At 34.6% G+C, this 25305-nt stretch overlaps 2 protein-coding genes across 2 annotated transcripts; both read left to right on the top strand.

Annotated features, from left to right (window-relative positions):
• The first annotated feature begins 623 nt into the window (after positions 1 to 623).
• LOC114186001 (putative E3 ubiquitin-protein ligase RING1a) lies at positions 624 to 12941 on the top strand. Its single transcript, XM_028073993.2, has 10 exons — positions 624 to 984; positions 1142 to 1184; positions 3911 to 3969; positions 10405 to 10486; positions 10631 to 10751; positions 10851 to 10892; positions 11173 to 11679; positions 11788 to 11895; positions 12214 to 12438; positions 12520 to 12941. The coding sequence occupies exons 1-10, from the start codon at positions 711 to 713 to the stop codon at positions 12550 to 12552; spliced, it is 1494 nt and encodes a 497-aa protein (XP_027929794.2). The 5' UTR covers positions 624 to 710; the 3' UTR covers positions 12553 to 12941.
• A 9965-nt stretch (positions 12942 to 22906) lies between these two features.
• On the top strand, positions 22907 to 24391 carry LOC114184145 (Zinc finger C-x8-C-x5-C-x3-H type family protein). The gene has a single exon (XM_028071402.2). It carries the CDS (start codon positions 22987 to 22989, stop codon positions 24172 to 24174), a length of 1188 nt encoding a protein of 395 aa, XP_027927203.2. The 5' UTR covers positions 22907 to 22986; the 3' UTR covers positions 24175 to 24391.
• Positions 24392 to 25305: the final 914 nt, after the last annotated feature.

Genomic DNA, 25305 nt, shown 5'->3' with positions numbered 1-25305 from the left:
TTATTATTTTTAAATGAATCATTATTGAGATAGCTTTGTATCATTAGAACATTAAATTAAGATAACTCACATTCTCCAAACCTAATCTTTTACTTTCAAAATAAAAAGTGCATTATTCTTTCCAAACAAAGAAATGAAGGTTCCATGGCCTAATGAATCCGGATCCAAAACAAAACAGTTCTGTGTTCAACGAAAAGCAAAAATATATTATCAGTTTTTTTTTTTTTACTTTTGAAATATGATTAAAAAAAGTCAACCAATGTAAATTTAAAATTAATAACAGTGTATAAGTCCATTACATAGTTAATTTATACATTATTTACTTGAATAAACGATAAATGTTATTCTTTCTCCTAAATAGTCTGCCAAATAAAAATATAATTTTTTTCAGTGTTAAATATTCTTTAAAATATTGAAAAGCCTTTTGAATTAGATAATTTCATTAAACACCACTTATCTAATTAAATAATTTTATTATATTCTTATAAATAAATAGAAAAATTAGAGAGGGAGAGAGAGAGAGAGTAATATACACGGGAGAAAAATGATGGTGCATTTAATATTAATAATAAATAAATGCTATTGAATAATAATAATAATAATAATAATAACGCAAGAGAACCAAAATCTCAATCTCATTCTTCTTGTTCTTCTTCGGCAGCACACATAGAGAGCATAGCATTCGCGAATCCCTCTGTCTTCGACCAGCAATGCCTGCCCAGAAGCGCTCTCTACCCGACTCCCTCGACGAAGGGGACACCTCGCACCACAACCTCTTCCATTCTCGACATGCGAAGCAACAACAGCAACAACATCAGGACCAGTCGCACGAGCACGACGAGGATCACCACCATGAAGAGGAGGAACAAGAGGAAGAAGAAGAAGATGGGGAAGGAGAAGAAGAAGAAGACGATGACGAGGAGGAAGAAGACGAAGAAGTAGAAGAAGCGGCGCATGATAACGATGGCAAGGAAACGCCACAGGGTTACGTGTCGTTCTCGTCTTTTTTCTTTTCGCTCTGTTTCTTCGTGACTACGTGCTATTTTTTGGTTCCCCAATTGGTTTTTCTCAACTGGGTCGCGCTTTGTTTCGCCTCTGCAGTTCTTCACGTGCTCAAGTTTTTTTCTTTTCTCTTTCGCAGATTCCGACGAAACCCCATCTTCTGGCTCTGAAGAAAAACCTGAGTACTCACTCGTTCTATCTCATATGCTCTCTCTCACGTGCATTGCTTCGAGGCCTCTGTTCTGTGTTTCGTTGCCTATTTTTTTTAGATTCACGTTTTTATTCCATGCTTCTGTTTCGGGATCGTGGCAGCATGTCAATTTTTCCTTTTCTGTGTTTCTTCCTTTGAATTTGAACTTTTGTGTTATGGGATGTGATGGGTTTGCTTTGACGGTGTAGAGGGGAGATACTTGTTCCTGCTGTTTGAGTTGGGGTGTCTGAATTTTCTGAATCCTCCCATTTGATTTGTTGTTGTTCGTTTGCATGTTTGGATTTTTGTCTTGTTTATGCTTGAAACTTGTTAGTTGCTTGCCTGCTCAAATGAAGTAATTGTTTTAGCGTAGTTTTTTGTTATCGGATATATGAATCCTTTGTGTCATTTTCATAGCGTCGGGTTAAGCATCAATCAGCATCTACAATCATTTGTCATTATTGCTACAGTTGCAGCTTTGGAACTTTATTGTTTTTTCCTAGGAAGCGTAGAGAAGTGTTCAAGTCATATCCATCAGAATGTTCTAAGTAGCCATATATAAACTTCTATTGCGTTGATTTGTCTGTCAAGAGTTCAAAATCAAAAATTGTTTGAGGCGTTGTCATGGTACCAGTGGTCAACTTTTGAATATCATGTCTGGTTTTATTTGCGGTTGTAGTTTTATTATGATCCTTGACATTGTATAGAAATTGCATACGAATTGAATCATGGAGGGTCCAAAAACCAAGATGTTTTGATCATAGACTATCTTTTACAATCTTGATAAAGACCTGCGTTTGGCCAGTAATTGTTGCTTCCCTGTAGCTGTATTTCATAGTTAGCCGTGTTGCTTACAGTTATTGACCTGTCCTCTCTGCATCTCTTCAATGTTTATCCAAGTTGCCAAAGATGAAAGGCACCACGCAATGGGGCCTTGAGGCAAGATTGGCTATAGTTCCTATGTTTCACCAAAGATAGGTGCCCGATATTAGAAAAAGAAAGAATACCGTATTTGACTATCTAGGATTATTTTTTGTTCATATGTTTCACCGTATTTGAATTAACACCTTTGTTGCTCATGACTGATAGCACGAGAGTCTGACAAGTGACGGACAAAGGGTTATATTTTAACTTCTGGCAGTATTACCCCACTCTTTAAGCATAATATTTTGAAATTTAGATTGTTGATATACTCTGATTGTTCTCCTTTGTTAGTTATTAATAAATTAATAAAGTGCTAACGGTGTGTTATGTCAGTATGAAAAGGTGTGTCCAAAGCGTGACACACTCAAAGAGTGGCTGACTCCTCTGTATCTTGATTTAGTTCCTTAGACACATCTTTGTCATGTGCCTTTTTATAGCAGCATTACACTGTTTTTCTTCCAGAAAACTATTCGAATTATTAGTTTGATCCTTTATCATATGGTTGAATGATGGCATATTCTTGATTTTGTGGAGCATTTTAGGGTGAGTTCTTTGTTTGGATTAAATTGTTCTCGTCATTGTCAATAATGTTTTTTTTTTTTCAGTTTCCATGATGTTTTGTATGGATGGCTTGAGTACACCAGATAAAAAGAAAGTTTTGGTTATTTTATACAGGGATTAATTTAATACTTGTTTCTATTGCAGTTAATACTCTCTAAAGTATCTGTGCATAAAGTAAGTCTCAATATGTTAAGTGAATTTACTTGGAACACACTGATTTTGTAAGAAAAAAATTACATTCTCATTCATGTCTTAGATTTTCCATATAATTGGAAATAGCTGTTTTGTTATAAAAGTGTTAATATTACACCAGTGTTTTTAAATAGCCACTATAGTGCTATTGCATGGTTGAATGTTTGAATCTGCAATTGCAACTCTGGTTGCTGTTGCTGCTGTCGTTGTTGTGGTTGTGACATGTGTCCTGCATCCTCTTGTCATCTTTGATAAGTCTTCAGCTAATTAAACTTTTGAGTCAATATAATGCCAATTTTTATGTATCTTTGTTTTTACTTGTATACTTAATTTTTAGTGCATATATATTTGATATATACCATATATTTCAACTGTTATTTGACTTCTGCCATATGCACGCAATGTTATCTCTGTATGATATATTGGATTATCAACTTCCTGTCATTTTTCGAAGTCTGCAATTGATGACATTGGTTCAAACTAACAGTGTAACAAATTAAGCTCTATATTAAATTCTTAGTTGCAATGGCATTAATGTGCTGTTCCAATTCAAGTGTGGAAAATACTATGGTACTGTATTTTTTTCCTTGTAAGAATCATTTCATTTATAAGTTCATTGGAATATAAAAGTTACTTTGAATTAGGCTAAATCCACTTCCTAAGATGGTACCCAAGCTTAGTGTAGCAAGTTTTGTTAGGTTTATCGTGTTATCCATTATTGAGTTGCTATTGGAGCACTCACAAATATCTTGTATCATGCTTGAGATGTCCAATCATTGGCTTGAGAGGGTATGTTGGAGATCTTATATCGAGAGATATGGTCAAATTATAGTATATGCATGATTGTAAATTTCAGTTTACAAATTGATTTTCAGATGTTAAATTAAGCTTAAATCCACTTTCTAAGGATTGTCTGAGTCACTAGGGATTTGAGATTTTTATAACTACCCTACTTGTAGGTGTATGTTACGTTAAATTGTTCTTTCTATTATTTTTATGTTAATATATGCTTATTGTCTTGTACTCTTATTTTGTTTGCAGATTCGTGTATGTAGAACTTTTGGAAATACGTAAAGATGTCCAATGTCCAATTTGCCTTGGTATGCTTTTTGTTTTCCCTTTCAAGAATGCATAATTAGGCTATTAATTTGTTGTGACTTCGCATTTGCTTAGAGATGTTTGGTAGGATATACTTACCATTATCAGTTTTTTGCAGTAAGGATATGTTGTGAGTAGGTAGTTAATGTTTATAAAAAGATCCTAATGTGTGGTGGAGAGTCTTTTATACTAATGCTACTTATATGTTTTGTTAGGAGGAGAGAGAGGATGGGGTAGGAGTATTACATAGGTTATTTTTCATAAAAGACACTTGGATACTTCTCATTGTTCTTAATGGATTATTGGGTGATTATGAAACTACTATTGGTCCTTAATAGTTTGGTATTGTTAAAATCTTGTGTATATGTTAACATCCTGTAGATATAATAACTGTAAATAAATATCAGGATCAATTAGATTAATTATATATTTATGTTTTTAACCTAAAATAGGGTAAAATGAATATCCTCTGATTTATGTTTTCTCCCCTATATATTGAATAGTTTCACTATGGTCTAAACATACGAAATTCATCATATGCCTTCTCAGTTTCTCTCTTCTCAACATGGTTCAAAATCCTAGTTATAAGGGAACCCTAATTCATGCTTTCCTTATGATCAATTGCTTACAAGAGTAATTTTTTTAGAATCGTCAATAGCCACTAACTGTTTGTATTTGGCCATCATCCAAAATAGGCAATTGAGGATGAATCAGTGCATCATAAATAAATTGAAGTGCACTCATCTTGGTCTGAGACCAAATCATTCTATGTTTCATCAACTGAAACTGAGCTGTCAACAATTCCCATTTCAAATCAAGATCTGCACCTATATACCTGGTTGACCAGTCTTGCTATTTCAAAATTCATAGGCATTTCAAATTATATTGTTCCTAATTAGGCCTATGTAGTTAATTCATGAATCCTTTTGGTTGTAACTATTAACATCAATATTCTAAAACAAAAGTGGAAATCATGTATCAAGTGTTACCAGGATCTTTGGCCATTTCTGCTCCTCGAAACTACGAGCCCCATCTCTATAATATAAGATTTGCAGCATTAGTCGTTATAATGTATGTAGTGGCAACATTTGCTGATGGAATTCGGATAATGTAAATGCCTTTTTAGCTAAGGGAAAGTCATTGGGATGTGGTCAATAACAATTGCAATCTATCATGTTGGTTGTGGTCATGTATCTAGAGGATACATCCACGGACACCTGATCATTGTATTCTGCGTTCAAGTTTATAGCAAGTGATTGTCCCTGGACTTTTGTTAGAGATGTCAAAATGGGTTTCAACCCATGAGCCAATCCGGCTCACCACGGGTTCGAGCCGTGTTGGGTTGAGAAAAATTCAATTTTTTCAAAAGTGGGTTGAACTCAACCCAGACACTTAACCCATGGGTTAAATGGATTCGAGCCGAGTTGATGGTGGGTTGACCCACTTAACCCACCAACATTTTTTTGCAATTTTTTTAATAATTGTTTACTATTCCTAATTATATAGGTTCACAATTTCATATTTTTAAATGCTAGAATGTTGCTCAATAATATTCGAATAGTTTGAATGTTTCATTAATTTGATTGTCAAGTTATATATGTTGATACTTTAATCTTTAAATATAATTTTTATAGTAAATTACTCAAGCAACGGTCTTATAAACAAATTTTTTTAAATTAGCATGACAAAAATGTGTAGTTTTTTTTATTTGTATTTTGTTGAATAACATGACAAAAAATGTGTAATATTAGTCATGTTTTCTTGGACAATATGGACACTTTCTTGGAAACAATTCATCATATATTGGTGATGAGCATGATGAAAACATTGGTTCTTGATTTTACTTTGATTAACATCTCATGGGTTCCTTAAAAAATTATTTAAATATTTCAATACTTAAAAATAAATATATAAATAATTTTTTATGTGGGTTGGTGAGCCAACTCACTTAACCCACCAACCCGTGGTGGGTTGAGCCGGGTTGCAAAATTTCTGGCTCACCATAAAGTGAGCCGAGTTGGGTTCACTCATTTTCAACCTGGCTCGTAGTGAGCCAACCCGTGTGAGCCGGGTTGGCTCACTTTGACATGTCTAACTTTTGTTTAGTTGGTCCACCGTTTTTGCAAAATTGTTGATCTAAACGTGGCTGATCAAATTGCAATGGTTGTGTTTGACCATCATTCAAAATAGGTGAGTGAGGATGATTAGTGTATCATAAACCGAAAGGCACTCATCTTGGTTGAGGTGGGTATTGAGACCAAATAACTATATACAACTTCCTTTCTGTCTCTTTTTGTCAATCAAAGCATAAGAACCAACAATTCCCTCTTCAAATCACGATCTACACCTATAACTTGATTCATCATTCTTCTAAATTCTTAGGCATTTCAGGTTCCAATACCCGCCTGGAAGCAAATATGGGAACAGAGACTCCTCCTGTAGACCAAGATGAGTGCCTTTCAGTTTATTTATGATTCACTAATTCATCCTCACTCATCTGTTTTGGATGATGGTCATATACGTAAAGAGCTAGTGGCTCTTAACTACCTTTTCCAAGCCATAATTATTTGCACACCTATAATTCTTTTCAGGCTTTTTGATATCGTTCTTCTAGACGTTTAAGGTTCCCCATCCAACTTGTAGTCGCTTACGAGATCAAGAAAGCTACAAATCAATCAACACTCACCAATCTCAAATCTACGGCCGCCTCATGGAACAAGCTAATTGTACAAAGGCTCTTAGATCTCCATAGAGAAGCAACAAATGACAATGATCTACACCTTCTTTGTGCACTCTCAACAACTAGGTTGAGGGATATTTGGAAACCTCATATTTTTCTTGAAATACTATAGGAGGCGTCAAGTAGGGAGATAGTTGTAGTAATGGTCGTGTCATTTTTTCTCTTGTTGAATGTACTAAAGACAATATTTTTTCGTAGTAATTAGTAGGATTGGTAGTTTCGTGCAACTGAAATGCTGAGATTGCAGGAGGATTTTTTAGTGACAAATCTAGTTTTGTAACAAATATGCTTTTAACCTAATTGCTTACCATGGGCAAATAGTTGTTGGAGATTTCATATTGACTTGAGATATGACAAAATTATATTATATAATTGGGGCACAAGCAAAGGCAATGAACAGTGCACACTACCACTTCCTCTTGATCTCCTTCACATTTTGGCACCCTCATAAATATAGTAGTTTTTTTTTTTTTTAGTTCAAGTTCTTTGCTTTGAAAAATTTTCTCAAAGTTAGGCACACATGGGGCTATTATTGGCTTGTTGGGATATATTAGGTGGAAGAGGGGCCTAGTTTCCACCTTGAATTAGCTTTTGTTTCTTATCTTAATTTCACAAAATCTACTTTTCAGGTAAGGACTGTTGAACCTTTATATGTGTTAGAAGTGAGATTTAAGCCTAACTCAACCCACAAAACCAGCTTGTAAGTTGAGGTTTGCATCCCATTTATATACTATGAAATGGTCTTATCTCTAGTCGATGTGAGACTTCCAACACACTCCCTCACGCTAAGGTATATACATCTCGTGCGTGGGACTAGAAGTGGATGGCTCATTAGTGGCCCGATAGCGGATAGTCCAAGAAATATTGTTAGGATAGGCTCTAATCTCGCTTTGATACCATGTTAGAAGTGAGCTTTAAGTCTAGTTCAACCCCACAAAACTGACTTGTAAGGTGAGGTTTGTATCCCACTTATATACTATGAAATGCCCTTATCTTTAATCGATGTGGGTCTTCCAACAATATGGATTTATATAACCTGTATATCTAATTAGTCCGGGGCTACAACTAAAGTGGACTTGGGGCGACTGCAGGTAAAGTGGTTTTCCTATGCTCCCTTCACATCTAGAGCTATCATCCTAGAGTGTAGCAAATACATGTGACCCAATGATAGGTTTATATTTGACTTTGATATGATCTTAAAGACGTGTTTAATTTCCTACATCAATCTCACAGTCAACTTGTAAGGTGAAGATTACCCAAGGTTTATATTCTTTATTTAAGTTGTATATCTGATCAATGTAAGATTAAACCACCACCTTTGAGGTTACAATTAAGATAACTCGTAAAGAGGCTGCAATTAAGGCAAGTCAAGGGTGTCCATAATCAAGGTAGCTTTTGAACGAGTTGGGTACTTATATTTGTTGTGAGATTGCACAAAATATCTATTAATTTGTTTTTCAACTTTAATTGCCAAATTAAATACATTGGTCATGATCCATAATCCTTTAAGTTTCAACAAATCTTTAATGACCATCTTAGAACCTCTAATTAGTTGGTTTTGTCTCGTATGTATTAACCTGAGCATTCAATAAAAGTGTTCCATGTACCCACTCATCGTGTTCTTTGCTTGCTTGTTGACAATCCCAATATTTTGGTACAATATTTTTTCATAGTTTGGAGGTAGGAATTGTTGAAGTAACTGCTAACTACTTCATAATTTCCTAAGTTTTAACATGTTGCGATTTTTGACATTGTCAACAATATGGTAATTGCTACCACCGTGTTGATACCCCTTCTTTCAATTTATGTTCCACTAACTTAATTGATTGAGATATTATGGAATTTCTATGTAATAAAAAATGTTCTCAACATTATGAATGCAATCAAGAAAATTTAGTGTAAAGATTGCACATGGAAGCATAACAAGTTGGTAGTCAATCGGTAGTTATTTGCTTAAGAGCAACAATCCAATTTTGGTGGTATTCTCTGACGAAAGTCTCTATTTTGTAGTTGTTTATGATTACCACCTTGGTTAAATAAAAAAAAGGCATCACCTTTGTAGTGGGGATTAGGTATTATAGTTTCCTTAAATACTACATTGAGTAGTATGAGATGCTCGGTCGAGTACTCAAGTGGCTTAGTTCTTTCCTTTGAATTAAGGGGGTTTCTACAAGTGCTTATCAACTAGTATTGATGCTGGTTGCTAGTCTCAAAGTCTTACAAAGTGGTTTAGGCCCAACTCAACCTTGTAAATTTAGCATGTAAGGTGAGGTTTGCATCTATTTTTGTAGTTTTTTTGTGATGAGGGAAAGAGTAGGATGGAAGAACATCAAGGAGTCCTTACAAGAAACATGGCTGAGGAGAAAAAGGAGGAAGGGTTAGAAAGAGCCTATGAAGGAAGAAAGATAAGAGCAAGATTAAGAGAACTAGAGAAGGAGATTGGAAAATATAGTACATAATATGTAAATTTCTTTTGTGAAAATGAAACTCTTCTTGGTTTATGAATCCCTCCTTCGGTTTAAAATACTTTGGAATTAAAAGTTTCCCTTAAAAGGATCTTTTTAGAATATTCTCAAAATGGTCCTTGAATACTGTGATTAAAATTCTTCTAAAGAAATAATCCTTGTAGAAAGTTCTAGAAGCTTCTAACATATTCTAGAACAAAGTAGTTAAGTGTTATAAACTAACTTCAAATAGTTAGAGCTAGATTATGCAGCTAAGCATCTCATGATTACATCCAAGGAATTCCAGCTCCTAACCTTAGTTCTTAGGAATTCTCAGCCAAGAAAAGCTCTCTTTTTGTTTCAAAAGCACACTAGTCTAGGTTCTTAAGCATGCTTGTATTCCTTATAAATAGAAGGCTCCTCAATTGTATTTATTGAATATAGTGAAAATAGGGTTGAGATTAATCTTCCTTGTGTAAAAAATACGCATAAGGGTACTATATTTATAATAAAGGAAATATGGACTCAGTCCAAAATAAAAATAAAGAATAATAACAAAGTAACGGAAGATTAAAGATAAATATAAGATATCTATCTAAGATATCCAATAATATAATTTATCTAACTCCCCCTCAAGTTGGTGCATAGAAATCGTATGTACCAAGTTTGTTACAAATGTAATCAATTCTTGTTTCCTATAAAGACTTAGTGAAAATATCTGCTAACTGATCACTAGAATTAACAAACTAAGTCTTACTGTCTCTAGATACAATCTTCTTTCGAAAACTAGTAACCTAATCTGAAAATAGAATAAAAACAGGAAACTAGGAAACTAACCTGATTTTACAATTCCTAGACCTGTGTTACCGTGTTAAATTTAGGTATATAAGTTTCACAACTCTACTTTGTAACTGATTCTTTGAGCTCTTAGTTGTACACTGATTTGGTAATTCCTATAAGCATGCATTGCTCTGTAAAATGTTTTGCTCGAAAGGAAAAACTGTCAAGATAAAATAAATCTCAAATTGACTGAAAATATCATATATATTGTATGTACTGTACTTTCACTGGATGTGGTTTTTTCATGAACTAGATGTGTTTTCTTCAAGTTAACAAAGTTATGATTGGCTATTGATTTGGGCACTTGTAGTTCTGGATTTCATTATGAAAAGTGTTTTTGAAACTTGCAGCTCACTTCATGCTTGAATGATAGCATATCTTGTTTACTGAAGAACTAACTACTGCTTGAACAGGCATTATCAAGAAGACAAGAACTGTCATGGAATGCTTGCACCGCTTTTGCAGGGAATGCATTGACAAATCAATGCGACTGGGGTAGGCTCCATGAATCCATTCCACGCATTTTATTTATTTATTTAATATGCTGCCGTTAATTTCTGTCTAAGTCCTTTATGGTGCTCATCAGAAAAACACCTTATACTCTCTGTAGCCACATTCATCATTTACGTATTGTCCTAGGAATAATGAATGTCCAGCCTGCCGCACACATTGTGCCAGTCGCCGTTCGCTGAGAGATGATCCAAATTATGATGCCCTTATTGCTGCTTTATATCCAGATATTGAGAAGTACGAAGAAGAGGTATAAGTTGACCAGTTTATTACTTCATTTTCTACTTTGTTTACATAAAGGTAAAGCTTTCACATTCAACTAATGATACTGTTCACTATTCCATTACAGGAGCTTGAATTTCGTGAAGAGGAGAAGAACCGCAATAAGCAGGTGAATATTTATTGATTAAACAAATTTAAATTAAGCATAATTTCAACATTCAGATGTGTAGTGATAAATCGCAACACTTTTACTGATTGATGTTGAGTGATTGACAATCTGTATGACTGCCACGAGCCCATGACATATTAACTCCTAAATATGTATCTTATCAATGAACATTTATTAATTGCTAAGGTTTATTCTTGTGCCTTACTAATTTTAAATCTTATCATTGGTCTGTCAACATTATCTCAATTGTCAAATCTCAGCATTCTAGCTTTTCTGGCAGATTCAAGCTTCAATAGCAAAAGTAGTTCAACGGCAATCAGAAGCACTTGTTAAGAGACGTAAAGATACACCAGGAGTATTTCTAACAAGATCACAGCGTAATCAACGAAACATTCATTCTAGGAGACAAACCCAAACAATTGAAGGATCGGAAGACAACGAGGAGGACAATGACAATAATGAAAAGGACTCATCTTCAGCCGATGAACGAAGTACAGAACACAGGCAGAAAAGGCGAAAGAGATGGGCTAGAGTTCGCCCCTCTCAACCCTCATCTTCCATGGCAAGTCCAGATGGAGGCAATGATAGTGACATGGATATAAGTAGAGAAAACCGTGGAATTTCAAGGCAGGTCTCAAAACATAGAAAGCTTACTTGGGGAAGGGGTGGTTTCAGAAGTCACACACGGCATGGCAGTGGTGGTGGTAGCAATAGCAAAAGTTCTCGCAGTAGTCGACTGTCTAAGTTTGTTGATCATCTCCGAAGCTTGGATGAAAACACTAATGAGGTATAGGTTCTTACCCCATCCCCTCGTCTAATAGGTGACAGATGTTACTTTTGAATGCTTCTATTCTTATTTCAGTTGAATATAAAGATGCTATTTTTTTTTTCACAGTTTGATGTCCATCTCATGCTTGTTTCCCTTGATCATCAAAATACGCCAAGTTTGCCACAACCTTACCTTTGCTGTCGACCAACTTTGTCTGTGGAGCACCTTTACGAAGTAAGATCCTCTTGTCTTTGATCAATTATATCTGGCGGTGGCTGCTCTCGTTTTATTTGATCTTAAGTTTGTTTTGGCCTCCACCAAGATGGCCTAGTACTGTTTTACACCATAATTGTGAAACAAGTGCCTGATTTGGTTGTTTTCTCCTTTGTCAGCTGAAGTTGCAAAAGATGCTTCATTAAAATATACACCAACTTTTTCTGTATCGTGTTGATAAAAAGTAAAAATGATTGCATAGTATGCTTCTGTTGATGAGCCAGTGTTGGTTTTCTTCCTTTATGATGATTGTCTAACATTTTTATGTATTATACATAGTATGTTGCTCGTCAGACACCTTTTCCAGTTGAAGGAATCGAGATACTGGCAGTCAAAGGATGCCACAGCACAAATCGTGACAAGTCAGCTGATGAGAATTCACTGATATTTGATGATCTATCAACGCTGGTCATAGAGCCACACAAAGATGAACTGGAAGTTTTACAAGAACACGAGACTCTGGCAGGGCTTAGATCCAAATGTATATCCAAGATGGGGCATTTGGTGAGTATTAAGGTGGTTTTCTCCCCTAATATTACTTTAGGTAACAACCTAATTTCACACATTTTTCTTCTGCTGTTTCAGATTCTTGCATACAGGCGGAAGGAAGTATCATAGTCTTGGTTTGATTGGCGGACATTTGACATTAACAATGTCATAAATTTCTTTAGTATGTACATAAAAAGAAGAGTTCCCTGTTGCATTCTCCGAAAAGAAAAAAAAAAAAAAAATCTTTAGCATACTAACTATAAGAACCTTCGAAAAGGTTATGCAAGCATTGTGATATCTTTTGTAGTTTAGATTTACCTTCTGAAATACTAGTTAGGTTTCCTGCTTTACTTCATGTCCTGATCTATCAATCAGTGTGTATTCAATATGTCACTGTGAGAACTATCATAGTCTTAAGAAGTAGTATTTATGGTAGCAAATTTCGTCTTCATTGTGGAAAATGAACATTTTATCCAAGGATTGGTTTTGTTAAATAAAACATTGTTATATATCACAAACTGGTTTGGGTACAGAAGTAAAATAAGAATGCCAACTTCAATGAAAATAAATTACGTTCACAAAATGAGACTAATCAAAGTTTGAAGAGGTTTTGTGCATATTGCCCTCAATTGTTTCAGTGCCTTCTGTTCCTCAATGTTTTTATTTTCATCTATATTACTGTCATGGCTTAAACACATCAAAAGGTGATCACTATCAAAAGTTTTTTTGCTTTTTTTTTTCTTTTTATATTTTCATACGAGGGTTGGGATAACCCTATTGTCACCTTTCAATTTATTTGTTATTGTTGATAAAATAAAATAAAAAAATCAGTAAAGATGAAGGATGTAATATTTAATTACAAGTTGTATACAAAAAAAATACTTATAGTTTAGTCGTGAGGTATTGGATTCAAGTAACACCTGCCTTGTATCTTTTTGCAATAACATGTTTTAGTGGAACCTTGATCGTGTGAATTAAAGATGAGTTATCAAACGATTAAGTATAAAAAATAATAACATAATATGTGATATGGGCCAAGGGCAAGAGGAGGAAATTGAAATGGTCTAACCCAAATGAGGAATTATCAGACCAATACAAAGATTTTGCAGTAACTATATTTAATATTATATTTTTGTATTTTCTTTTGGATTCTGCAAGTTAGTTTTCTACAATAAACTTTATATGCCTTGTTTTGGGATCAAGAAGAGCAATGAAAATAATTCCTCCAACATCTCTGTTTTTCTCTCTTGACCTTCTCTCTTTTCTAGTTGCTATCATCGGGTGCTTTCATTGAGAGAACATAGCAGACTTATCTTCTGCTAACGATGCCGCCACCATGGAAGCTCTTATTTATACTATTAAGGCCTTATCCACCAAACTTGATGCATTGGAAAGCAAAATTGCTGAGCCAAAACTCCAAATCGACAACCCGTTACACTTGCCCACCACCATCAAATTGGACGTACCTAGATTCAATGGCGAGGACCCATTGGGTTGGATATTTAAAGTAAACCAGTTTTTTGATTATCATCGTACCACAGATGAACAGCGATTGCGAATCGCCTCCTTCTACATGGAGGGAGAAGCCCTAAGTTGGTACCAATGAATGCACACCAATGGCCAACTCTCATCTTAGGCAGCATTTCTCAGATCTTTGGAATTGCAATTTGCACCTTCAGATTTTGATGATCCTCAAGGAGCGCTTTTCAAACTAAGCCAAATTGATTCAGTTCAAGATTACCAAGCCTAGTTCGAGAATCTCGCTAATCGTGTTCATGGGTTATCAACACTATTTAATTTGAGCTGTTTTATTTTCGGGCTCAAGCCGGAGATCCGACCCGAAGTAATACCATTCCGGCCAAACTCGCTTGCGGAAGCCATCAGCCTTGCAAAGTTACAAGAGGAAAAGCTTTTTGCGACAAAACCTAAATCCGGGTATGTTGCTACAACGACCACGACTCCTTTCAAAGCTACATATTCTATAGCTTCAAGAATGGTAGGATCATCAATCACAACCACAAGCACAAAAGGGTTGTTGCCAACACCTACAAATTCTCAGATACGCAAACTTAGTCCTGCGGATCTACAAGCTCGAAGGGAAAATGGGCTTTGTTATTACTGTGATGAACGGTTTACTCTAGGACATAGATGCCAAAAGCGATTTCATCTTTTAGTCACAACACCTGAATTTCGACCTGTTGATGATGAGCTCACCAAGTTTTAAACTATTTTGAGCAGGATGAGAATCCATAATCCGACCCAAAACCTTCTCTTGACCCACCAGATGCCCAAATCAATATTCATTCCTTAATGGGCCACACAACCCCTCAAACACTTAGGGTTCAAGGTGTAATTGGTAAAAGCCCAATGGTCATTCTTGTGGACAGTGGGAGTACCCACAATTTTATACAAGATAAAGTTGCAAAATTTTTGGGCCTACATGTGCAAGCAACCCACTCTTTCTCAGTGATGGTAGGAAATGGTGAAGAGATCAGATGTGATTCATACTGCCCGAATGTGGGAATTAAAATTGATTGTCATCGATTTTAGGTAGACCTATTTGCTTTGCCTCTTAGTGGTACTGACTTAGTATTGGGGATCCAGTGGTTGAAATCTCTCGGGCCAGTGTTAACGGATTATGAGTCTTTGACAATGAAATTCATGAAAGATGGCAAAGGGGTACAATTAAAAGGGCAAACTAAGCTCAATCCATTAGAGGCAACAATAGCCCAATTCAAACAAATGGCCACAACACAATGCATAGCAAAAATATTTCATCTTCAAGTTTTACCCTTAGCCCCAAAATCCACTGAACCATTACCTTACCCAGAAATCATTGCCAATCTTTTAGAATTAGTTAGCATCCTTTTTGACACACCCAAGACACTTCCCCCACAACGACCAACAAACCATCAAATACCCTTGCTTTAAGGCATCAATCCTGTTAATGTGAGACCCTACATGTACCCTTACTTCCAAAAGCAAGAGATGGAAAAACTAATTAGAGAGATGATGGATTCAGGTTTGATTCTACGGAGCAATAATGCTTTTTCTTCACTAGTTCTGTTGGTCCGCAAAAAAGACAGAAGTTGGAGATTTTGCATTGACTATCGTGCTTTAAATGCTATAACAAGTATGGATCGTTTTCCCATTCCATCAATCGAAGAGTTGATCGATGAACTGCATGGGACACAGTGGTTCAACAAACTCGATTTAAGGTCCGGTTATCACCAGATCAAAATGCATGTCGAAGATGTAAAAGAAACCACCTTCAGGATGCATGATGTGCATTATGAATTTCTTGTTATGCCTTTCGGCTTATGCAACACCCTAGCTACTTTCCAGGCCACCATGAACGTGTTGTTTCAACCATATTTGCGACGGTTTGTTATAGTGTTCTTCGATGGCATTTTAATATATAGTAAATCTTTAGATGATCATGTTATTCACTTAAAGGGCGTGTTCGATTATTTGATGACTAATCAGTTTTATTTGAAGAAGTCCAAATGCACTTTTGCTCAACCATCCATTGAGTACTTGGGTCATATAGTGTCCAGGAAGGGTGTGGGTCCTGATCCAGAGAAAATTCATGTGATGACGGAGAGGACAATTTTAAGGAATCTGAAGCAATTGAGAGGATTCCCAGGTCTCACAGGATTTTACCGCAAATTCATACATGGGTATGCTTCAATCGCGCTGCCTCTAATCAATCTGCTAAAAAAAGATTCCTTCAAATGGTCAGATGAAGCACAAACAACTTTTGAACAATTGAAAACTACAATGGTAACAACTCCTGTTTTGAAGTTACCAGATTTTGAAAAGGGCTTTATTATTGAGACTGATGCCTCCGGGGCTGGTATGGGTGTAGTGCTCCAACAGGATGGTCATCCCATTAGCTTTTTTAGCAAGAAATTTTGTGCCAAGATGCTAAACTCCTCAACGTACGTTCGGGAACTACATGCTATTACAAAGACTGTAAAAAAATGGCGAGCCTACTTGCTTGGGCGCAAGTTTCTGATTCACACAACTCAACGAAGTTTAAGAGAATTGATGACACAAATAATTCAAACACTTGAACAACAATATTACCTCTCCAAATTGTTGGGGTACAACTATGAAATCATTTATAAACCAGCAGCTCAGTTTTTTGGAATTACAATTCCTCATTTTGAAGTCATTTCGAAGATTCAAGTTCATTATAAAACTGATCCAAAATTACTCAAGTTGTTAGAGGCAATGAAAAATAACCCTGCTGACTACTCTGATTATACTTTTACTCAAGGAATTTTGCTGTATCGAGGCAAAATTTATGTACCACCAAATTTTGACTTGAAACTATTGTTGATTGAGGATTTTCACGCAACACCCATTGGGGGACACGCTGGTATATTGAAAACATTTGGTAGATTGTCTGAAATTTTTATTGGTCAGGAATGAATGAAGATGTGGCTGAATTTGTGTCTAAATGCTTGGCTTGCCAACAAACCAAGGTTCCCACTCACTCTCCGTATGGCTTGTTACAGCCATTACCGATTCCCATTGGCATATGGGAAGATGTATCCACAGATTTCATTGTAGGTCTCCCTTCATTCCAAAACTATACTGTCATTTTAGTGGTGGTTGATAGACTATCCAAGGCAGCACATTTCGGGATGTTGAGATCTTCTTTTAATGCAGCTCAAGTGGCGCAATTATTTGTCGAGATGGTGTGTAAGTTACATGGCATGCCTAGGAGCATCTTATCTGATCGTGGTCCTATTTTTATGAGTCAGTTTTGGAGGGAGTTATTCAAGCTTAATGGCACTAAATTGCGTATGACAACTGCTTATCACTCACAAGGAGATGGACAAACTGAGGTGGTAAATCGCATCTTGCAACAATATCTACGAGCTTTTGTACACCACCAATCTTCAAGATGGGGAAAGTTTATTCATTGGGCTGAATGGCACTACAATTCAGCTTACCAAACTACTGCGAGAATGAGCCATCATCAAGTTGTGTATGGGAAGCCACCCTCTTCATTACCACAATATGTTACTGGATCCAGTAACTTTGAAGCTGTGGAACATGAATTAAGTGAGCGGAAATATATTCTGGAAAAACTAAAAGACAATCTGCTCAAGGCCCAGTCAACTATGAAGAAAAATGATGATCTGCATCGGATTCCTCATCCGTTCAAGTTGGGGGACCAAGTTTTGGTGAGACTAAGACCATATAGGCAAACTTTTGTGGCAGGGCAACGAGTGCAGAAGCTGTCCAAACATTTTTATGGCCCTTTCCCTATTAAGAAATGCATTGGAGAAGTAGCTTTTGAGCTTGAACAGCCTAAAGAATCCAAGATACATCCAGTTTTTCATGCTTCTAAACTTAAACCCTTTCATGGTGATATAGACAACAAGGAATTGGCTTTATCTTCTGCTTCGGTTGAAAATCAACCAAAATTAAGCCATTGGCTATTGTTGCATCTAAGGTTGAAGGTGACCCTCCACAAGAATTGGTATTAGTTCAATGGGATGGGTTATTTTCAGAAGATTCAACTTGAGAATCACTAAATTAGTTGCTTGTAGATTTTCCTGAATTACACCTTGTGGACAAGGTGTTTTTCCATCGGGATGGGAATGATATGGGCCAAGGGCAAGAGGAGGAAATTGAAATGGGCTCTAACCCAAATGAGGAATTAACAGACCAATACAGTCAGCATGTGAAGCCCAAAAGGAAAGGGGAGCAGCCAAAGTGGATGAAAGATTATGTGGTCAACAATCCTAAACGCAATAACAACAAATACGGAAGAAAATAGATTCTGCTAGATTTTGCAGTAACCATATTCAATATTATGTTTTGTATTTTCTTTTGGATTCTGCATGTTAGTTTTCTACAACAGACTTTATATGTCTTGTTTTGGGATCGAAAAGGACAATGAAAATAATTCCTCCATCATCTCTATTTTTTCTCTGTTTTTCTCTCTTGACCCTCTCTCTTTTCTAATTGCTATCAATATGCTATTCTGTCTTTACTCTTATATTTGTATATCAGTAACTAATATAAGAGAGATTTGATTTAATCCTTCATCTTGTATATTTGATTTATTTCAACACATTATTTTGCTAGGAAGCATATATGAAAAGTTTGCAAAAATGTTTTTAAAAATTTTAAATGCATAATTCAACTCCTCTTGTATATTTAATTTATTTTCACACATTATTTTGCTAGGAAGCATATATGAAAAGTTTGCAAAAATGTTTTTAAAAATTTTAAATGCACAATTCAACTCCTCTTGTATATTTGAGAACTCTCTTTGATGCTCTCTGTATTGTTTTATTTGTTAGGTTCTTTTTTCAGCATATTTGGTTATGGTAAATATATTGCCTTAAAGTTTTAAGATAAAAATAATTTTATAATCTCTTATACGAATTTGTTTCAAATCTATTATATATTGACTTAAATTTATTATGATTTGTTCCTCGTGTTTTTCTTTAGGTTTGGAGTTGTGTACATTATAGGTTGTGCTTAAAATTCTGACATTATTGATAAGTATTGTTGGTATTATTTTACTTTATATAAAATATTTATTTACTGACTTAAAGAAAACGATTATCTCTCCTATTTTATAGTAAATCTTCTTATCACGAGTTAAAAGAAGAAATAACAAATACATATTTAATTCAGTTTGAAATTTATCATATTTAAAATTCTTTAAGAGCTATGAATATTTTAAAATATAAATGTATACTTTTATGATGATATATTAAGTTATATATAACATTTTTTCATGCACTTATAAGTAATACAAACACAAAACATTACATATAAAGAGAGTTTAATAAGTTTATGAAAATGAAAAATTTGTTACTCTAATGCTGAGATGAGTTAAAATTTAAAAACTAAAAGGGTTTGGTAAAACAGAAGAAAATGTAGAATTATTTTTGACATGCAAAAATGTTTATTGATTTGAGTTTTTCTCCAGCTCATATTCTTTCTGTGTAGATTCCTGAACAACCACACTGCTCTGCAAATTTGTTCTGACATGGAAGAAAACCTTATTCTCAGGTGAAGTGATGCCAAACCCAAATTATTTAAATATTCTCCTTCAAACTAATAGACAAATACTTTCATACTAAACTTTTAGTTCCTCTCCTTTCACATTCACTATATGCTTCTCAATTTTCTTCTCAACAAAAATTATATTAATTCATGTTACACCAATTTTTACTCCAAAAATTAGATGATCCTGCATCACTGAAATTATTTCTCCATCATCCTCTATGATTCCGAAAAACTAAATTGGGAGGAAATGGTATAAATTACTACTTTATTGAATTTTACATGTTTAATAAACTAATTAATTTACAAGCTAATTGCTAAATGTAGAATGATACAAAAGAATGTAATACGTAAGGTTTATTATATAAATAAAATTTATATTTTTTAACAAAAAAGGTTATTATCTACTTATAATTTTATATTATTTAAAAGAATAATTAAAATTTTTAGTGTTTTTTATTTTTTAATTGTGTATATTTTTTTTATTTAAACTAGTTGAACTAATGAGTATTAATCAAATTTGATTTTCATTAATTTTTAAAAGTTTAAATTTTTACTTTAACGATAAAACTAAATATGAGTTGTTTTAATTTATAAAGTTGCATCTTCTAAAATTTGAACTACTAAACCGATAAAAAAAACGAAAAAAAAAATGTAATCACTAAAGTTAATACTTAATGTTCAACATGCTTTACTATTGGAACATGTAACTTTCTATTATAAATACTCAAAATAATATATTTAAATATTTTAAAGATAATAAAATTTAAAGGATAAAAAAAATAAAAATAAAAGATTGAGTAAGTTATAAACTAAAAGTTATCTAATTTTTTTTATACGACGGATTTTGACCTATTATGCTAAGAAGTCTAAATGATACACTCAAATTTATATATTTAATTTTTATTATTAATAAAACAGAGTTAAACAATTAGAGATCATTATTATATGTCTCATAAGATTAATATTAAAATTTTAGATACCAAGTTAGATGAATGCTAAAATTCCAGAGATATTTAACATGATTTAATAAAAAAATATAATTTTTATTATATATTGTAAACAACTCTACTAATTTTACTTTCTAGAACCCTTCATAAATAGACTCCATTATTGACCTGACTCTTTTATACTTAATTATTTTTTCTTCTTCATTTCAATTTAATATATTTTTAATAAATTGTTATGTTTTCTACTATCATAAATACACCATTACCCGTTCTACTTTCTCCATTGTTTTATTGGAGCTGACGTCATATGCAATCAATGAAATAATAAGCTTCAACTTCTCATAACATCAGTTTCAAACTATTGACTCTAATATAACATGTTAACAAGTCAACAAGTCAACAATGACTTACCTAATTTATCACTAACCTCAGTTAAATAATATTAGAAATTTAAATCCAAGACATGAAAACAAATTTATCAGCTTAAGGTAAGTAAATTTTAATTGGAGGTTCACAAGTTATTGTGTGAAGATTCTATTTAATATTAAGTCTTCTAAAATCAAATATAGCATTAATTATAAGATATTGCTAATTTGAGAAATGATATGTTTAATCACAGTTTTTCTTCTAAAAGATATTTTTATAAGCTAGAAGAGAGAAATGTATATATATGAACAATTTTTTTGTATTAATTCTTAAATAATTCGGGATTTTTAATTTATTATTTCTTAATTAACCTAATATATGTCTTTAAGTATAAACTGATGAAGGAAGCACTGAATTCCAAAAGTTACTGTTATACAAGTAAAGTATTTTGATGTGATATTTTTACATTTACAAAGAAAAAAAAAACAAATGATTGAAAATTTAATGTATCACTATTCTAAATATATGTTTTTTTATTTTTAATTTTAATTTATTAGAGGTAAAATTTATTCATATAATTTTTTTAATAAAAAAAATAGAAAGACTTCCTAGAAATATGTTAATAAAAGAATTACATAAATATGAAAAATGATGGCACTCCTTCAAAAAAAAAATCATTTTTTTATATATATTTTTCAACATGAATAATGACAATCCTAAATAATAATCATGCTAATATACCTGAACAAATTAGAACAATTAGAAACTAATCAAATGCCTTAAACTTGAACCCTTCTCCTGAAACCAATTCCAACTTAAAATAAGGGAGAATTAATGAATTTAATGAGTTCTGAGGTAGAGGTTGAGAAATCAACACCTTTCACTATGTCTAATTCATCTTGTAATTAATTTCCTAAACTTCAGGTTGTGAACTTTGAATTTAGGAAGTGTCAGTTATGATTTAATCCATTATGTAGATTGATTATTCTTTATTGTAAGAGAAAGTGCAGAAATTTTTAAAAGCAGAAAAATAAGCCTTAAAGTTTGGTCTGCTGCTTCATTTTTCCTCAAATTCTAACTCCCATAAGACCAGGGAACCTCACGTTATTTGCATACATTCAATTCAACAGCTTCAAACTGACACAGTAATAACATTACTAGATAGCTCCAAAAACAAATGACTTCACCTTAACATGCCAACAATAACGACAAAAACTCAATTCTCTAGGATGAACATGGATACCTCAGGAACCTCGACTTGTATTTGCTTCCATCATTGCTTTATTTATCAGTCATCAGTTTCTTTTGTGTTAATTTTCTGGTCATTATTAGTATGAAATGATGAAGAAATGAGCTTTTTTGTCCATAGGACACGCTACTGTTTCTGGTATGAGCGCATAAAACCATGACACTATGACACTATAACATGATGAAGGTAAAAAAATGTAGCAGTGTTTCATAATTTATTAAAACAGATTAATTTTGAATTGGTGCAGTGAATTGCGGGTCTAACCAGTACAATTCACAGTTTCTCATCCCTTGAATATGTTATCACATCTCTTTTAAGGTTCAACCACTTCCCTTCTTCAGTAGTTGAACCATTATTTTACAAAGACAACGTGAATTTTCTCTCTATCCCTTTTGTTACTATGTCAGACTCATAATCACACGTTAATTAAACCTTAAACCTTAAATCTATGATGAATTGCTTGGTTTTTAGGCAGGGACAATTAGTCAAAAATTTTATACACTTCTTTTGAGTCAAAGGAGAAAGAAGAAGAAAAAAAAGAAGAAGAATAAAGAGAAACAAGTGCAATGAAGTAAGAAATGGAAGAAAGTGAGTTAGATGGAGCCCTCTTAACGTGATCTAGAATTTTCATGTTAGATGTGATGACAGCATCTGAAAATGGGATGAGATATGAGTAACAGAGAGAACTTGTAAGAGAATTACACATAGCAAAAATTGGTGCTTCCAATGAATTATGAAACTGCCACATACCCTCGCATGTTCATCCCAAATCTTACTCAGCCACGCACCTCCTTCACTGTCCCCACACCCCATCCTTTCTCTTTCTTCTCACTTTCTCTCTCTGCAACTACCCTATATAACTCACAACACCCCTTTCTTTTCCCTCCACATTAACACACTCTTTCTTTCTTTCTTTCTTATTATTCCTTTTCTCTTTCATCATTCAAGGTGACCACCATGACTGGTGTCTGTGCCGACCAGCACAAGTTTCACCAATTCCTCTCTCCAAACAAAACCTTCAGAGAGATCGACATCCCGCCAAGGAAGCTCCTCACTCGCCGCGCCGCCGCTGCATGTGGTGCATCGGAGCTGTTCTCCGACGACACCGTGCTGCAAAAGTTCCTTCCTTCCAACAGCCTTGATGACTCCGACGAGGACGACCCTTACTCCTCCGACCACTTCAGGATGTTCGAGTTCAAGGTCCGCCGGTGCACCCGCAGCCGGAGTCACGACTGGACTGACTGCCCTTTTGCTCACCCCGGAGAAAAGGCTCGCCGCCGTGACCCTCGGCGGTTTCACTACTCGGGAACTGTGTGTCCTGATTATCGCCGCGGAGGGTGCAATCGTGGTGATGCATGTGAATTCGCTCATGGCGTGTTTGAATGCTGGCTGCACCCTGCAAGATACAGGACTGAGGCATGTAAGGATGGCAAGAACTGCAAGAGGAAGGTGTGTTTCTTTGCACACACACCTCGTCAGCTGAGGATTTTACCGGTAACTTCTCCTTCTTCAAATGACATGTCATGCAAGAAGAACATTAGCAATCTCTTCAACCATGCTTCAAGATCCACCACCACCACCAACAACTGTTGTTTGTTTTGTCATTGTGTTTCTTCTTCTTCCTCTTCTTCATCCACCGCTTCTCCAACTTCAACCCTCTTCAACATGTCTCATTACTCGCCACCGCTATCTCCATCCTCCTCCTCCTCACCACCTCCTTCTCCGTTGAAACCCCGAAAAGGGGTTTCTGTTTCTCCCATTTCCCGCTATGGTGCTGCGAATGTGAACCCTCATCATGGGGTGGTGAGTTACAAAGAAGCCTTCGCTGAATTTGTGAAGTCCTTGGAGGGTTTGAGTTTGAACGAGGGTTCTCCTGTTTCTGGTGCCAAATCATTGAACTTGCCTTGGGTTGATGTTTCTCTGAACTGTGAGGAACAGCAGCAGAAGCAGCAACAACGACAACCACTCATTGCTTCTTCTTTTGGCTGCGAAGATCAGCCGCAGTTTATTTTTTCACCATCCTCCACTCAGACACCGACAAATGTTGCATTTTGCGGCAACAGATTCATGGGCAACGACAACAAGGTTGTCGGTACTGACTCAAATGTCCCAGATCTCGCGTGGGTAAACGAGTTGTTGATGTAGAAGGTGAAGATGGTGACGAAAATGGTAGTGAGATGACTCGTAATACAGTGAATGAAAGTGTAAATACCGCGGAGAAACATAAAGTGTCTCTGGAGTCTATCGCTATTCTTAATTATTATTGTTGCAGGTTCATTGCTTTCTGAATTTGTTAAGTTTGTCACAATTTATGTAATTTTGATTTCATCTTGTTCAATGCATAAGGGAATATTTTGGGTGATTGGTTTTGTCTTTCAAAAATGAGAAATTCTTTAGTTTTATTTTCTCCACCGAGTGGTGAGAATTACGTGGTAAACCTACCCTCAAGAAGCTAAATCTCTTGGATGGGAAATCATGATATTTTGATGTTATGTTGGCCTTTACAAGTGCAGAAAGTGGATTCCAAGACATGGCAAGCATGCAATCTTTGTCGTGGCAACACATCATCAAATAGAAACAATATTATAATGAGGATTTATGGATAAAGATAAATCTGGGATATTTTATATTCTTTCAGCATTTGTTTTTTTAGGGGATGATGGACTTTGAATTAGTGAGGTGAAAAACTGTTAATTGGTGAAGTCGATTGAAAAATAAATTTGAGTTGCAGGAAAAGGGAAATGAAAGTATCTTTACAGTTGTAAATTTAAACATTGGCGTCCTTCTTTTAGTAAAGATATTAAAACTCTTTGATGGTCCTGTCCTTTAGCAAGGGAAAAAGGAAGAAATAGAAAACCAACTAAAAGTTAAAATCTAACAAGTTTTGCTATTTTATTGCTCCATTAATTGCTTAATAAATTACTTTTATTTATTAAACTTCTAACCCTTGGATAATATATGAAAGGTTAATTAGGCTGTTTACAAAGTTAGTGGATAAGCCTGTTAACAAAGTTAATGGATAAGCGCGAAAAAGTTATAGGTAACAAGCAGATTCATCTCTGTTCTAACTTATTTGAATCGAATTAAAATGTACTACCTAAGAATTGTACATGTTATAATTTTGATAGACTTTATATAACCTTGTCTGTTTTTTCACTGTTTTTTCATCTGGAGTTTCAATATTTACCTCGGTCTGTAATTTTTTTTAATTTTTCTTTTAATTAAAGAAAATATTAAGAAACATGCACTATAAAGAAAATAACATATTTTCTGTTA

Source organism: Vigna unguiculata, chromosome 5, assembly GCF_037176805.1.
Source record: "Vigna unguiculata cultivar grain cowpea cultivar isolate G323 ecotype 2 chromosome 5, ASM3717680v1, whole genome shotgun sequence".
NCBI classification, from domain to species: Eukaryota; Viridiplantae; Streptophyta; class Magnoliopsida; order Fabales; family Fabaceae; genus Vigna; species Vigna unguiculata.
The sequence above is the reverse complement of the archived record's forward strand: the minus strand, read 5'-3'. Positions and strand labels throughout refer to the sequence as shown.

Excerpts from the sequence above, each read along its gene's own strand:
- LOC114184145 (XM_028071402.2), top strand. The coding sequence starts at position 22,987 with ATGACTGGTGTCTGTGCCGACCAGCACAAGTTTCACCAATTCCTCTCT.
- LOC114186001 (XM_028073993.2), top strand. The coding sequence starts at position 711 with ATGCCTGCCCAGAAGCGCTCTCTACCCGACTCCCTCGACGAAGGGGAC. Across the intron at positions 11,680-11,787 it reads TGGATGAAAACACTAATGAG|TTTGATGTCCATCTCATGCT; the intron begins GTATAGGTTCTT and ends TTTTTTTCACAG. Across the intron at positions 11,896-12,213 it reads CTGTGGAGCACCTTTACGAA|TATGTTGCTCGTCAGACACC; the intron begins GTAAGATCCTCT and ends TATTATACATAG.